Source organism: Protopterus annectens, chromosome 1.part0, assembly GCF_019279795.1.
Source record: "Protopterus annectens isolate FY-2018-M chromosome 1.part0, PAN1.0, whole genome shotgun sequence".
NCBI lineage: Eukaryota > Metazoa > Chordata > Ceratodontiformes > Protopteridae > Protopterus > Protopterus annectens.
The window spans coordinates 1051944808-1051961500 of record NC_056725.1 but is presented as its reverse complement, the minus strand read 5'-3'; the positions used below and the strand labels follow the sequence as shown (position 1 = coordinate 1051961500).

Genomic DNA, 16693 nt, shown 5'->3' with positions numbered 1-16693 from the left:
TGTAACACTTGTTTGTACAGACTGTTACTACTTGTATTTGTTGGTTTGTTTTTACATTTATTAACAGGATAGGTGGTGTGGTTTCAAAACCCTTTTCAAGCATAACTCAGGCCAACAGGTATTTTTATTTATCATAGCATATGGACTGAGAAAAACAGCGTACAATACCAAACTGTATGTATGGTTTAAGAAACTGTTACCATTAACTTTGGGGGCAAGATAGGTATTTGCAGAAGTAACATCAAGTGTAAATTACTGAAACCATTGAGTGCTGAGTGAAAGTATTATAAGGAGATTTAGTGCTGCAAAGTTTAGAAGGATCAAGTGTAAATTGTTGATGGTCAAACAAAGTTATGAAGAGTGGATGGGGGCTAAAATATTTGCACTGAGAAAACAAGATAAGATGAGCAGAAAGAATTTATTTGCAAAGCTGCGGAATGTGGGAAGGTTGCTGCTATCAGCTGAGTTTTGTTTCAGAGTGGTTGAGCAAGTTTGGAACAGTGCCTTATAGTGGTAGACAGAAAAAGGAGGGCATTGAAAGATGGTAGTTTAGTCTGCGACTAAGACTCAGAGAGAGTATTAATTTGATGGCAGGAGAGGAAGAAGTCTAGGTAAAGAATTTTTATGGAGCATCGGGAAACTGTAGTTATATTTATTTCCCTATATATTTTAGTTTATTTGGTGAACAGGGTAAAACACTTATCCTCCTGGGCCATTTTCAGGTTCAACTATTTTCTGTTATATGAAGGTTTTGGTAATTGAAAGCAGTAATGTATGTACTGATCAGCAGGGTTGGTAAATCTGTACATGTTGTTTTCTTTTGTAGAATTGTGGGAAATGCAGAGGGTGGTGAGAGGTAAGTGTATTCAAGTATTGCTATAAACTGAGGTTCAGCAGTAGAGTCTTGGAATTCAGGTATGAATTGGATGGCAATTTTTTAGCTTTCTTTGAATTTTGATTTGACTTTGGTTGTGGCTTTTGCGTTTGTATTAAAGACGAAGGAAGGATGTAGAAATATATTGGGATATTTATATGAGTTGATGGACAAAATTGTTTTACACCAGAGATCTGAACGATGAATTGGAGGATTGACATACAGCTGTTTTGGGGTGTTGAAAAACATAGTTTTTTTTTATCAGCTTTGAATATATCTTTGCTAGTGTGTGGAGCCAGTGACATTAAAGCATTGAACTGAGTTTGCAGTGCAGTCTGAGTTACTGTGTTAGCTTTCTGTGAGTGAAATGACATCATCAAAACACACACTAGCTCTAAGGTTAGAAAAGACTTGGAGAAGTTATTAAACAAACAAAAAAAGAATAGGGCCAATGACATAGCCTTGAGTGACCCTTGATTTGAGGGTAGTTGTATTAGAGTTGAATGAACTTTAGAAGGCAGAAACAGAACAGTTAATTATGTGGTTGTTGAACCAGTTGCTGGATTACTGGGAGAAACAAAGTACTAAGAGTTTAGTCAATAGGAGATAGTGGACAGCCAGATGAAAGGCACTTTTCAGGTCAGTGAACACAGAATCAGAGATTGGCCCTTTTTTCCATTTTAGAAAATATGAAGTAGTTGTTGTTAAACATTGCACTATGTTAAATGTGTTTGTGAAACCATGCTGTTAATAATGCAAATGTTGAAAATGTTTGATACGTTTTTCTATGATTTGCTGATGGAGGAGAAGTGGCAGTGACTCTAAAGTACACGGGTTGTTTTCAACAGATACACACTGCCTTACTGGCATTCTGGTTGCATTGCCCTACCACATTCTCTCTGGGAGTCTGTCAAAGCTCCAGACTCCTCCCTTTGCTTGCCTGTATATGTGAAGAACCACAGACAGCAGCTTTTTTTTTTTTTTTTTTTTTTTTTGTTTATGGTGCCCTGGAAGAGAATTATCTCTGAGAAGACTAACTTCTGGCTTTTTTGTTCTCCAGAGCTCAGATAAGAAACCCTTTGTGTTATTTTATTCCTTCCACTGCCTTTTATACATCTGTTTATAGAAAGTAGAATATGTGTGTGTGTTTCTTTTAAGAAATGTAAAAAAACTGCAGTTTTGCAGTACTTTATTTCTTGTTATTACTGAAGGATTATTCGTTCTGAGGTAAGCCAGCTTTACAAGGGTTTATAAGCCTAAGTGTTTAATTGTGCTTTTGAAAGGCTGGACAGTTTTTTTTTTCTACACTGCTTTCTTTCTTCATCCTGTCGTAATAGTGAGCAAATCGTGGCTATTACTTGCATTTATTTAAAGCATTATTTTGAATCTTTTGAAAGGAAAGCTTGCTGTGTTCACAGTTTTTCACTGTCTTTGTCTAAAGAGGTGAATTAAGTTGTTCAATGAGATTTTAATGAGTTTGTACATTTTAATAAATTTTTGGCACCATTTTATTTATCTTTTCAGACAGGATTTTTTAAGTTTATTCTTAATTTTTTGTCAGACTATTTTTTATGGCGATATTGGAGTTGGTATATAGAAGTTCTGGGGTGTGTGGGGCCTTCCCCTCGATTGTTGAGATTCGCCCTTCTCCTTTATTTTTGGTATTTTCAGCTGGGAAGCCTACATTTTATTTTTCATTTGCCTCAGCATTTGCTTTAGAAAATGGTTTGGAGGGGGCTTTTTCTATTCCTAGAAATGTGGCTTTGTCAGTCGTAGTATCTGAGGTTTTCTTGCCAACACAGAGTCTTTTTGACTATATTATCTGACATTATTATTAAGTTCCATAGAGTTTTTAGATATTAAGGTCTCTTTAGTGGATGGCGTCATCTCTGCATCCTTACATGGGAAATTGTGTAGGAATAATGCACTGCTACATTACAGTAGCATGCACCCTAGACACATTTTTCAAAATGTGGTCAAGGGTCAATTTTTGAGGATGTCACGGTTACACACTAATAATGATGAGTACCATGAGGCTAGTAATTAGCTCAGAATTTCTGAAGGGAGGTTATAAACAAGTGATGTTGGCTGATGCATCTGGAGCAGTGGACAGGTTACGTCCTGATGGGGATAAACCATTCTTTCATAGGACTAATACCCTCTCTAGCTGTAAAGGTTCAGAGATGGTTAATAGCACCCTTAGGCTACCATTAACTTATGGCAATAATATACATCAGATCTGTGACACTATACATAAGTATTGGCCTGTACTGCTCACTAATTCTAGGATCAACTGTATTGTAGGTAATAAACCTAGCTTTACTTTTAAGAACAGTATGACATTAAAGCGACAACTTTGCTATAAATCTACAGGCCTCACTGTCCCTAGATCTATCCGGACAGGTACCTTTGCATGTAGGTCATGCAAATCTCGTAAATTTATTTTGAAGGTGGTAACCTTCAAGCATCCTATGATGGACTATTCTTTTAATCCCAGGTTCTATGGGGACTGTAGATTTAAGGGACTAGTATATTTGGAGAAGTGCACTATGTGCACCACATTCTATGTTGGTAAAACAATAAGAATGTTGAAAGAAAGGGTGTTACAACATTTGGGGGATATTGAGAGGAAGAACCTGTTGAATGCGTTAGCAAAACATGTTTCTATGCGACACCTTAATTTTGAATTTATGGTGTTGCAATTAGTTTCAGAGAGTGGTAGAGGAGGTGATTATAATATAGTAGAGTTAGCACAGATTAAATGGATTACCAGACTGCAGGTTGATAAGCCTCCAGGCATTAATGCCAGTGTGTCTTTAAAACCTCTCCTTAAGAAACGCTATTTGCATCAGTGATTGTCATCATGTTTTTATTGGGTATGTTTAATTGGTCTTGTTATATAATTGACTTGTTTTTAGTTACGCAGTAGATCTGATGAAGCACATTCGGTGTGAAAGCGCTTATCCTATTTTGTCTGTGGAATAAACAATTTGTATGCTTTCAGCTTTGGTAGTTACCTGGTTTGCTTTTTATCAGTTTGTTGTTCTACTGGATAACCTTTGGCTGGTTTGGGTAATTGGTTTTTGCATTATTAAAGTTCCTCTTGAGTCTGATTATGCATTTCTTATTCAGAAACTTATCAGATCCTGAATCACTGGGATGACAGAAATGAGTAGAGGCTAGACTGTTGAAAAGTTTTCATTATTCCTCATTTTTCTCTTACAAGCAAGATTATTTTTAGTAGTTTACTTAAAAGAGGTCCCAGCCAAATAAACCTACGGCGGTAGCATTGTTACCTCACAGCAAGAGGTTCTCCCATTCGATTCTCGGCTGGGCTTGCGAGTGCCTTCTGTGTGGAGTCTGCATGTCCTCCCTGTGGTTGGGTAGCATTCGAAAGACATGCGTGCGTAAATGGGCATGCCTTCGTTGAAGGTTGGGCATCGAGCTGGCACCTCGGGGTTTCATAAAAACTACTGCCAATCATTAGCGGACCGGAGTTCCGCTGTGGCGACCCCTTACCGGGAAAAGCCAAACGACAAACAACAACAACAACCTGAAGGTATTGGCAGGTCTAGTCTTCTGGTTTGTGTTACAAGAGGGGTCCTTAACTATATAAGGATTATCCTACTGTCTTACCTACAACTATACCGAGTTGTGGCACCTGTCTTTCTCATGTCCCTCTCTGGGTATCTCATCTATATAGTTAGCTCTCAGCAAGGCAGCCTGGCCATTTGGGCACTCAGTCATATATTTAGGGGTTTATGGTAGCAATGTCAACATCACTCGCCTCCATTCAAATGGGTACCAGACCTGACTTTTAGTTCTCTGTTTTCTCTGGCAGATGTTTACCAGAGTAGCTTAACTTGCTTATGCAGAAAGAATGAGAAATTGCCTTCCCCACCTTTTTCTTTCTTTATTCTTAGATCAGAACTATTGTAGATACCATGTTGGAACCTTCCTTTTTCTAAGTTTTGTGGTGTCTGGTCCACATTAATGGTTTTTGTTTTCACCCTTTGGGCTATTCACTGCATCACAAGTGTTTACCTTTTATTTTGTCCTGGTCATGGCCTACTGTCGACTCTAGCCATTTATTTATTTTTTGGTCCATACTTTGGTTGACTTCTGAATTCCTTCAGAGTTTGCTTCCAGGTGCTTGGAACTGATAGATTAGGTTTGGACTTCCTCCCTAGCTTGAGTTAAGGTTGAGACTCCAGTAGTTTTGTGGCATCTTCATAACGTCTGATCTCTTATAACATTTTGTCCAGTACAAGTGCTAAGCTTTAAATGGTCAGAAAAGTAACCGTTTATTAGAATCCCTTGTGTACATTTTGTGTCTTCCTGTCTTGCACACTGGTTTTAAAGTATGTCATCAACGCTTTTTCCAAAGACTGTAAAGAGTTAATGGAGTTTACTCATTTTATGCTTGGGTACTTTTTTCAGTTTTATATAAATAACTTTGTTTTATAGGCTAGAGTGAAGGAAGCAGAAGAGAAGTACAAAACTATTCAAGAAGAATTGGTTAAAATAACTGAGGAGGCCAATCGATTGCACCCTGAATGTACTACTTTAAAAGCAGATGTGCAAGTGAAGAGCAAAGCACGCAATGAAGCTGAGGTATGCGCCTATTTGTTATTTAGTGAAAAATGTAAAAGAAAACATTTTAAACATCTTTATTAACTCATCCACTTGTCCACCTTTGTTGTATTGATCTGCTGAGGCAGATTTAAGTCTCTTGTTTTGGTATTTGTGAAACTGTTTGATTTATGAAGGTAGAAGAGATCATGGACTGTTGGACCCCTGATGGCTCTGAAGACCCGGCATAAGTCTCATTTTTGGAGCTTATAGGACAGAGCTTCTAGTCTTTTGTGGTAGCTTTGGAATTTTGAACCTATGATCCTCTTTGTCACAAACCTCTGTGGTCTTTCCAGCTGTTTGATATGTCTGGTAAGCTGGATCCCATAGGGGCATTATATTCTGTAATGGGCCTGATCACTGCAGAATACAAGTCGAAGGTTACCTTTTTCAGTCCGGATGATATTCCCTTGGCAGTCAGCTGTGCCATATAGAAGAATTTCTTGACAACTGTGACTGCATGATGGTCATAGTAGAGGAAATTATCAAGCTATGTTCCCAGATCTGTAACTGTATTATCATTTTGAAGTGGAGCATTGTCAGACTTCTATACTAGTGGGGGTGGTTTATCTGGTAAATGTGACAGTGTTACATTTTTAAACTTTTAATTTAAGATAATTTTAAATGCAAGTTCCTGCTTGGAGAATTTCTGTGTCAGAGGGGGATTTGACAGCGACTCCCAGTTTGCAGTTATCAGCAAACTTGGTTAGCCATAAGTCTTGATTTTTAATCCATAGATCAGAGAAGTAAATACTGAACACAAGTCTTACAACCGTTGAGCCCTGTAGAACACAGTTGTTTACCTTCGTATTCTCTGACAGTGCCCCCTGCTACCCACACCATGTATTTTCTGTGTTTTAACCAATTTTCTACACAGAGATTTGTTTGTAATGAGTTTACTGATTATACCAGCATGGGTGGTGATGCTAAATTCCTTGGCCACATGAAGGTAAGCTATGTGTACAGTGTAATCTCTGTCAACAGCTTGGGTTACCTTCCAAAAGAAGTAAACCAGGATGTCCTTCCTAATCATTGTTGCAGTATTCCTAGCATGTGGGATGCCTGCCAAGGATAACCCAGTGCTTGGCCTGTATGTTAAAGCTTTTACATCCTTCTAATATTGTACATGTAAGGTGTATGCTCCATACACAGGCATAAAGGTGAGATATGTATGCTCCATAATCAGAACTTCTTTGCTGCCAGTCCAAATGCCACAGCTGAACACTGAACTGAACGCTCTTCAATAAGATGGTTTCTAGCGAGCCATTTACAGATAAGTGCCCCATTACAGTTCTTTCTTTTTATCCTTTTCTTTGTGTATGTAGGATTCGTGTCATCCGGGATGGGAAAATGTCAGTGTGGAAGGCAAACTTCTCATAAAGACAGTCATGACAACTATTTGTTCTGCCTTGGTGCTTGACTTCATCATACCCAGTGTACTGTTTGTTAGGCTTTTGTTCCCAAAATTGCTTCACAGCCATCTATCCTTTTTATCCATTCATGTTGAAAACCAGATTCTCAAACTTTTGACCCTGGGTACCATGGCTGAAGTTGGCCACCCTGAGGTACAGCTGTTTCTTAAAGAAGACTAAATAGTCTTAGTCTGACTCTGCTGCTATACAGCCCCTGTCAGATGTCTCTGTTGAGGTGGATGAAAACCAAGAAGACTGTCTGGTACCGACGCAGGTTTCCTCTGCCGCAAACGATTTGGAGGCTGACATGGAACCGGCTTTGTGCATGTTCTCTGAGGCAATGCAGATGTCTGTAACGGATATTGAGGGAGAACCATGGCTGATCAAAATTCATGGCCTTGAGGGATTCACCAGATTCTAGCTAGGGAAGTGGTCCCTGGTACTCTTATTGAGTCTAGAAATGGCTCAGAGCCTCCTAGGTTGGTCATAGCTGACTTTTCACTAAAGAAGAAGAGGCAGCAGAAAACTAAGCAATTTCTTCCCATTGCTAAAGATCCTCAGACAAAGTGGCAGGAATTTACACATGTCTTGTTTAATGCCCTAATGGCCTTGAGACCACCACAGGGGGTATCTGTTCCTGCTTCTCCTTGGTCATCTATGCCTGCCAAAAGGACTGGGGAATCTGACTCTTCAGATGAGGAGGTGGAATGAGGAAATGACTCATTGGCTACTTCTCACAAATGACCTCAGCTTTGGATTATGGATCTGATGAAGAGGATTCCTGAAGTCCTTATTCTTCCTTTGAGGAGTAGTCCTTTGGGGACGCACTGGTTCCCACGAGGGAGCATTTTAAGGGGCATTGCTCGGAAGTCTCTGATATTCAAAAAAAGATATTAAGAACTGTTACAGATGAAATCTCCTAAACCTTCTGCTGATCCCTATGTGCTGGATGTCTTGTTGGAAACATTTGCAGCTGCCTCCTTGGTTCCTGATTCCTGACCTGTGGTCCCTAAGAAGTCTGACCATTTTTACAAGGTGCCTAAGGCCTTTATGTACCTCCACAAGTGTCCTCCTTCAAACCCTGCTGTAGTCTGTTTCTGTTGACAAGCCATCCAAGATTTTGCCCTCTTCCAAACTTCTTCCTTCTATAAAGACTTTTAGATTATGGAGAAGCTGGGGAAAAAAGTGTACACTTCTGTCACACTTGCCTTCAGGGCCTTAAATTATCAAATCCATATGAACAGGTAAGTTTTTGGCTCTCGTCTCAACTTGGGGGCTGAGGGTTGTTAGACCTTCCTGACTGTTAATGTAAGACTGCTGTCCTGTCCTTATTGAGTCCAACTTCTCAGGCTACCTGTCACTCCATCAAATGTAGTTATGATGCGGCTGATGCATCTTCTAAAGCTCCTGCTTCAGGTTCATTCATGAGGAGATGCACTTGGCTTTGTCGTTAAGCTTTACCTGATGATAGATTTTAAGGCCAATCTCCTAGATACTACTTTGAACAGTTGCAGTATCTTCGGTATGGCAGCTCCTGACTTTAAGACTTTACAAGACAAAGGTAAAGTTATGCCGGATCTTAAACAATATTTTGTTTCTCCTATAGCCAAATTTCAAGGAAACCATCCTTTTAAATTTGCCTTTGTTCATAAGACAGCTTCTTTAGCCTTCTAAAGGGAAAAGGTTTCCTAAGCATATGCTTTGACAAACTCACCCAGACTTCTAAAACTGAAAAGTATTATTTTCAAGACATATCTGCTTCCATCTGGCGTACTTTCTGCCCTTCCCCTTGGCCGGCTTCCTCTACCTCTCAGGCTTTTCCTGTCTCTTCTTTTCTGGTAACTGATTACTTCAGACTTGTGGGTTATGTCCATTATTCGTCAGTTATTTTATGGTGTGGAAATTCTTTCTCCCTCTTCTCAGGTCTTACTTAACTTCCCTCAGATCAAATTCCTCATTTTTTATGTGGATCTGCAGGGTTTACTGGATTAGGGCACCACCCACCCTATTCCAGAATCCCAAGGAGGAACAGGGTTTTATTCCAGAACGTTTCTGGTTCCCAAAAAGGAGAGGTCCTGGTGAATAGTCCTAGACCTCTTCTTTCTAAATACTTTTGTGAAGATTCCTTCTTTCAGGATGTTTTCTGTCCCGCTTCCTCTTTTACTTCCACAAGCCTTTCTGTTCTTTCTGGACTTTAAGGATGCCTGTCTTCATATTCCTCTTCACCCTCTATTCAGGAAGTTTTTACATGTCTCTGCCTCTTCCTCTCATTTTCAGATGTCCTTCAAGGATGCATCTGCAGTCCTTACAAATGGGTTGTCCTGTCGTCAGGCAGCCCCTCGGTCGGCCGGATTCCAAAGTCTGGGTCCGGCTTCGGCTGGTGTCGCACTTCACCCGACGTCATCGCTGCAGTTTTTCGGGTATAAAGGCATCAGCCAACGCCATTTTCCTCAGTCTTTCTTGCCGTGTGGCGCCCGAAGCAGAAGCTGTTCGCAAGTGCCGGTCGGTCAGATCCAGAGATTACTACTACCGAATACTACTTCGAAGACTTCTAAAAAGCTAAGTACCCCGTTGGGGACTCTTTCTTGCCTCAGCCGATGTCAGAGAAAGTGAATAACTGTATATCTTGTGGGAAACAAATACCTCAAAAAGATTTCCACTCCTACTGCATACATTGTTTAGGCCCAGACCACGACGTAGCAGCTTGTCTAGCCTGTGCTTCTTTTAACCGACGGACGCTTAGACGTCGGTCGGAGTTTGCTGAACGATTTTCGGCTCTGATTTTGCCTATATTATGCCGCCGGATCCTCCGACAACGCAAATTACCAAAACGCAAAGAAAGGACCGACACTCGCGGTCCGTGGTTTCGGCCGAAACCGCGATCAAGCAAACGCGAGTGTCTCGGTTTCGGCGAAACCGAGCAAGCGGTTCTTTCTTCAGCGAAACCATGCCTTCTACCGAGGCCTCCTCTAACCTGGTAGAATTGGCTTCTGAAATCCAACCTTCTGTTGCGGTTTCTCAGGAATTATCAGACACTATTCCCCTGGATATTTCAACCCCTGCACGTGGAGCTGCTAGGCCTCCTGCAGCCATGTCTATTAAGGCCTTTGCCAGGGCTAAAGCAGCCAAAGCTTCAAAATCGGTGCCTGCCAAACCCCCCTCACACAGGCCCAGCACCAGCTCCCATATGCTTTCTTTGGCTGAGGATCTCATTTCTTTAATTCGTGGATCCCAGCCTCATCCAGACAGGACCTCTCACCCACCTCCAGAAAAGAGGCCTAGAGCAGAGCCCCCTGAGCCAGTATCCACAGATGATTCCTCTGATGACTCAGAACATACAGACCCTCCTGAGGCTCCTTATTCCCCTTACGAAGACTCTGATGCTGAAGAGTCCATTCCTTCAGCCTCTCCACCTGAGGAATTTTCCTTTGGGAAACCTTGCATGCTATGAGGGAACAATTTCAGTGGCAGGGCCAAGATTTCTCAGACTCCAGAAAAAGGCTTAGAACCTTTCTACATTTGCCACAACATAGGCCTTTAGCTATACCTCCAGTTCTTTCTGTTGTAGATGATGCATTTAATGATGCTTGCACTGCTCCTGATTCATTACCTCCGGCTCCTGCTAAGCCCGATAGGTTCTACAGGGTCCCGGACACTCATCACCATTTATACAAGGCTCCTTTTGCAGATCCAGAGACTATCTCCCAGGGCCCTAAAGCTGTAGCAGCTACTTGTACTAAAAACCCCCTCCCATCTGAAAGGGAATCCAGGTCCTTAGAGAGATGGGGTAAAAAAGTTTACACCTCTGCTACTTTGTCAGCTAGGGCTTTGAACTGCCAATTTCATATGATTCAATATCAAGAGTTTATGCTTGACCAGTTAACTAAAAAGCTGTCCTCTGAAGAATCTTTAGATAAAAAATATGTTCAGGAAATGGTACATAACATACAGCAGGTTAGTAACCATTCTTTAAAATGTGGCTATGATGCACTGGAGGCTTCCTTTAGATCAGCCATGACTGGCACAGTTATCAGGAGACATGCATGGTTGAAAGAACAGGCATTACCAGACCATGTCAAATCAAAGCTTTTGGATGCACCCATGGACAAGGTCAATTTATTTGGTTCCCCTGCACAGCAGGTACTAAAAAAGATGGAAGAGAAGGCGAAATCTGTACAAACAGTGAAAGATTTCTTACAGGTTCAACCTCCAAAGTTTAGCAGGAACTGGCCCTCCAAGAATTGGTCCTTTCCGGACTCCTCTAAGACACAGAGAGGCAGGAATAGGCATTCTAGAGGCAGAAACCAATCCAGGGGTGCCTACAGGGGACGCCAGTGGCAAGGTAACAACCAGCAAGGCACGGACGCAGCCACCACCACTACAAAAACACAATCACAGTGACTTGGCTGTGGCACCGCCTACCAGGGAACAACTAGAAGCACCCTTAGGCGGAAAGCTAACCTTATTTTCAAAGAACTGGCATTGCATCACAAGGGAAAATGGATTTTGCAAACTATAGACCAAGGTTACAGGTTCCATTTCCATACTCTACCAGGATAGAGAGGAATGCCAAACCTACCACCTACTCAAAGGGCAGAAGCTCTAAAGGAAATATCTCAACTATTAAGAATGAGAGCTGTGGAAAAGGTACCATCTGTGGAGCAAGGAAAGGGATTTTACTCCAGACTCTTCCTGGTACCAAGAAAAGAGAACAAATGGAGGCCTATTCTAGACCTATCCACTTTAAACACATTTCTCATTGTTCCAAAATTCAAAATGCTGACCCTACAGCAGCTTCTTCCCATGCTGGGCAAGGAGTCTTGGCTGGTAACTCTAGATCTCAAGGAGGCATACCTGCACGTCCCCATACGACCAATTTGCAGAAGATACCTCAGATTTCTTGCAGGATCAGAGCATTATCAATTCTCAGCATTGCCCTTTGGCTTATCTACTGCGCCCAGAGTGTTCCTGAAATGCCTGGCATCAGTAATTGCTCATTGCAGACTTCAGGGGATCCAAATTTATCCCTACCTGGACGACTGCCTGATACAAGCGGACAACAAAAACAAGCTAACAGAAGACTTACAAAGAGTCATTTACCTGCTGCAAGCCCTGGGATATACAGTCAATATAAAAAAGTCAAGGCTGATTCCATCCCAAAGAATAACCTTTCTGGATGCAGAGCTGGACACATCAAAACAAATGGAATTCCTAACTGCAGAAAAGAAAGAGCAACTACCTCTCTACTTCTTGGCATTAACAAAGCAGAACCATCTAACTGCAAGAAAAGTACTACAAGCCCTAGGCTTCATGGCATCCTGCATAATTCTGGTCCCTCATGCCAGACTGCATATGAGAAAGCTACAGTGGTACCTAAAGAATTTGTGGTCCCAACACAAGCACAGCCTAGAAACCAAAATTCCAATAATCCCATGCCTGAAGCAAGAGTTCCTATGGTGGGCTCAGGCCTGTCAATCAAACACAGGATTGCCCTTCTGCAACAGTCAACCAAGCCAAACCATCACGACAGATGCCTCAGACCTCGGTTGGGGCACACATGCTGGGCAAGTGCATACAAGGCTTATGGACTCAAGACCAGCTGCCTGCACATAAATCTAAAGGAAATGCTGGCAGTAAAATTGGCAATCCAGTCATTCAGACCATTTCTCCAAGAAGGTCAGTTGATGATAAGGACAGACAACACCACAGTTATGTGGTACATCAACAAACAGGGAGGCACACATTCATATCCTCTATGCCGGCTGGCACTGGACCTATGGGATGTGGCTCTGAGCTACAACATTCAGTTACAAGCAATTTTTGTACCGGGAAAAGAAAACATTCTAGCAGACATATTAAGCAGAACTACCACAAATGCCCACGAATGGATGCTGCATCCGGACATCTTCAAAGCCATCACAAGAGAATGGGGATTACCACAAATAGACTTATTTGCATCCCCACTCAATCACCAGCTAAAGAAATTCTGCACAAGGACGTACCACCCACTTGCTTGGAAGGTGGGCTCCCTATCTTTCAGTTGGAAAAACCTGACAGCATACGCATTTCCACCACTTCCTTTGATGCACAAGGTGCTTCTGAAGATCAAAGAGGAACATCCAAGGATCATTCTGATAGCTCCAGACTGGCCAAGACAACATTGGTACCCATTGCTGAGGAGCATGTCTCGGGAACAAATATGGACACTACCCCTGATCCCATTACTGTTAACACAGAACAACTACAACATCCTGCATCCAAACCTGAAAACTCTGCAGCTAACTGCCTGGAACATTACATAAGAGCAGTTAACCCAAATTTATCCCAAAGGGTTAAAGACATAATCCTGGAGGCTCGTAGGCCTTCAACAAGAAAGAATTATGCAGCAAAATGGAAAAGATATCTCATTTGGAGTACTGCAAAGGGAAAAGATGTGACACTGGTAAACATAGCCAACATCCTGGAGTACTTGGCAGAGCTCTTCCATACAAGCCTGTCCTATTCTTCCATCAAGATACATGCATCAGCTATTTCAGCAGAATACAGCTTGGATCCTCCTGTCTTCTCTCATCCTCTGCTCAGACAGTTTCTGAGAGGAATTAAAAATGTAAAACCTCCCAGGAAACCACCATTGCCAGCATGGGACTTGAACTTTGTGCTAGAAAAATTGACACTTCCCCTTTCGAACCAGCAGCAACAGCAGAATTACAATACTTATCCTGGAAGACTGCTTTCCTGCTGGCAATAACTTCAGCAAGAAGGGTCTCTGAACTACAGGCATTAATGGCAGTGCAACCCTTCCTGATCTTCCATCAAGATAGAGTGTCCATGAGAACAAATCCTACATTTATGCCTAAGGTGGTATCCAGAGTGTCTTTAAATCAGGCTATCCACCTACCTACATTCTTCCCCAACCCACAGAACAGGGGAGAAAGACTCTTGCATACCTTGGATGTACATAGACAATTACGCTACTACCTGGACAGGACCAAGTCCAATAGAAAAACTGACCAGCTTCTGGTAGCATATGCAACAGGAAAGGAAGGAAAACCAATTTCAAAACAGACAATCTCCAAATGGATAGGAAATTGCATTAGATTTTGTTACTCCTACCATGGAAAGAAAACACCAGAGAACATCAGGCCTCACTCCACAAGGGCTACAGCCACTACCACAGCTTTCTTACGAGGAGTGGCTACCAAGGACATTATAGAGGCTGCTACTTGGGCCTCCGTGCATACATTTGCCAAGCATTACAATTTACCTTTATACTCTAGATCCTGAGCAGGTTTTGCCACTGCTGTTTTGCAAGGGATCCTAACTACACCATAATCTCTACTTTTTCCTCCTCCCCTAGTTTAGCTATGGTATTCTACCCATTTGTAAGGACTGCAGATGCATCCTTGAAGGACATAGTACAGTTTTGTACCTACCATAAATGTAGATGTCCGATAGGAATGCATCTGCAGTCAGGATTACCCACCCACCTTCCCCTCTGTGGTACTCCTAGGGTATTTGCCATCCTTCAGCTAGCTTGGGGGGATCTATTATGGTGTATTTGTTTGTATATATGTACATACATGCTTATTTTATGTGTTTGCTCTCTACTATTTGGAAACATTGGCATTTATCCAAATTTAGCCATCCAAGAGGGCACCTGGCATCTGGGGCAAGAAACACTGAGGAAAATGGCGTCGGCTGATGCCTTTATACCCGAAAAACTGCAGCGATGACGTCGGGTGAAGTGCGACACCAGCCGAAGCCGGACCCAGACTTTGGAATCCGGCCGACCGAAGGGCTGCCTGACGACAGGACAACCCATTTGTAAGGACTGCAGATGCATTCCTATCGGACATCTACATTTATGGTAGGTACAAAACTGTACTTTCTCTGCTTGGCCCTTTGAACTTTCTGTCGCCTTGAGGGTATTCACCAAATGTCTGGCTCCTGTCCCTAGCCTTTTGCAGGCTTCATGGAATCCAGATGTTCCCATGTCTGGACTATCTGCTTCTTCAGGCTCTTTCTCAATCCAAACTTCTGCAGAATCTTCACTTCACCATGCTCCTTCCATGCAGTCTGGGATTCACCATCATTCTCAAGAAGTCAGCTCTGAATTGTTCTCAAGACAACGATTTTCTGGGTTGCAAAATCTAGACCATTCCAATGTTGGCTTCTCTTCCTTCTCCCAATGTTCTGTTTCTAACAACTTACTTCCAGTTTCTACTGCCCCTTTCTGTCATTCCTGCAAAGGAATTTCTCAGGGCTCCTGGGTCCATGGCATCTACCATTCCCATGCTTCCCTTTGCCATGCTTCATATGAGGAAACTTCATTGGTACTTAAAAATGGCTTGGCTCTAGCAGTGCGATCCTCTAGATTTTCCATTTCTCTTACTCACTTGTCTCAAACTCCAGTTTCGTCGTTGGATTCAGCTGATCTCCCTCAATCTAGGTCTGCCCTGTCAGACTCCTACCACCTGCTTGAACTTTTTACAGACACTTGATCTGAGGTGGGCAGCATCTTCCAATAATCTGAAGATTCAGGCTATATGGTCCCTTCATCAGATGTCAGACCACATCAGTGTAAAAGAAATGACTGTGCTCATTCTTGCTGTTCAGGCCTTCCATTCTCTTTACAAGTTACCTCACCTGATGGATCCTTCTCTCACAAGACAAGGGATCTCTCATCCACCTTCACTTGTCCATTCTTCAATGGACACTTTGGTGATAGGGTTTTGATCCATTTTAGACACAACTTTAAAGACAACGGGCTTACGGTTCTTCAGAAGGCCAGGAAACCCAGTACCAGAAAATCCTATATGGCTGAGTGGAAGAAATTTTCCGGTTGGTTTCTCAAGCACCACCAGGATCCCATCTCAGTGGGATTCTCTTTTGTCCTTTGTTGAGTACCTTCACGAGGTGGACCCTTTTTTTTTGTTTTTATATACAAAATCTCATGAAGATGACACTGATACATAGACTGTATTTATATAGCTTATATAATGGACAGAAGTAGGTTAAAAAAATAAAAAAAGATAGCTGGATGCAAGACTCAGGATAAAAAAGTGCCTAATCCTGGCAGATGCACTGGTGCCAGGACTGGAAAAAAGACCATGTAGAATCTTCAAGACTGAAACATTCTGAGGAAGGATGGTAAAGGACAAATTAATATTCCAGGGACAAAAATTCAAAAGAGGATATTCCAGGGTGACACTTTCACCGCTTCTCTTTTGTCTTGCTCTTAACCCATATAGCTGTCTACTTAACAGACTAGGTCATGGCTATAATTTGACTCCCAGAAAACAACAATCTGTAAAGACTTCTCGTAGTCTTTTTGTAGATGATTTTAAAACTGTATAGTTCATCAGTTGAGGAACTGAAAGCGCAACTGCAAGTGGTCCAAACTTTTTCAGGTGATATAAGAATGTTATTTGGTCTTGATAAATGTGCAAAAGCAACCTTTAAAGTAGGAAAGCTGCAGCACCAAGAAAACATCAGTTTGGGACAGGGATGTGATATAAAAGAACTTGACCAAGAGGGATTGTATAAATATTTGGGAATTGATGAAGGATCAACAATAAAACATGAACAAATTTGAATAAAACTCAGTAAGGAATATTTTAAAAGGCTTAAATTAATACTAAAACTAGCATTGACATCTAAGAACTAAGTCCATGCTATAAACCAATTTGCTCTTCCTATCCCAACTTACAGTTGTCAAGTAATTGACTGACCCCAAAAGGTGGTGAATAGTTTGGACAGAAGAACAAGAAGAATG

The 16693-nt window shown here is 41.8% G+C and overlaps 1 protein-coding gene across 1 annotated transcript in view; it reads left to right on the top strand.

Annotated features, from left to right (window-relative positions):
• The window catches only part of SMC6 (structural maintenance of chromosomes 6), a 1850548-nt gene that overhangs the window by 517520 nt on the left and 1316335 nt on the right, over nt 1-16693 (top strand). The window contains exon 11 of the mRNA XM_044068538.1: nt 5342-5488. Coding sequence (XP_043924473.1) covers nt 5342-5488 — 147 coding nt within the window. The remainder of the gene's footprint in view (nt 1-5341; nt 5489-16693) is intronic.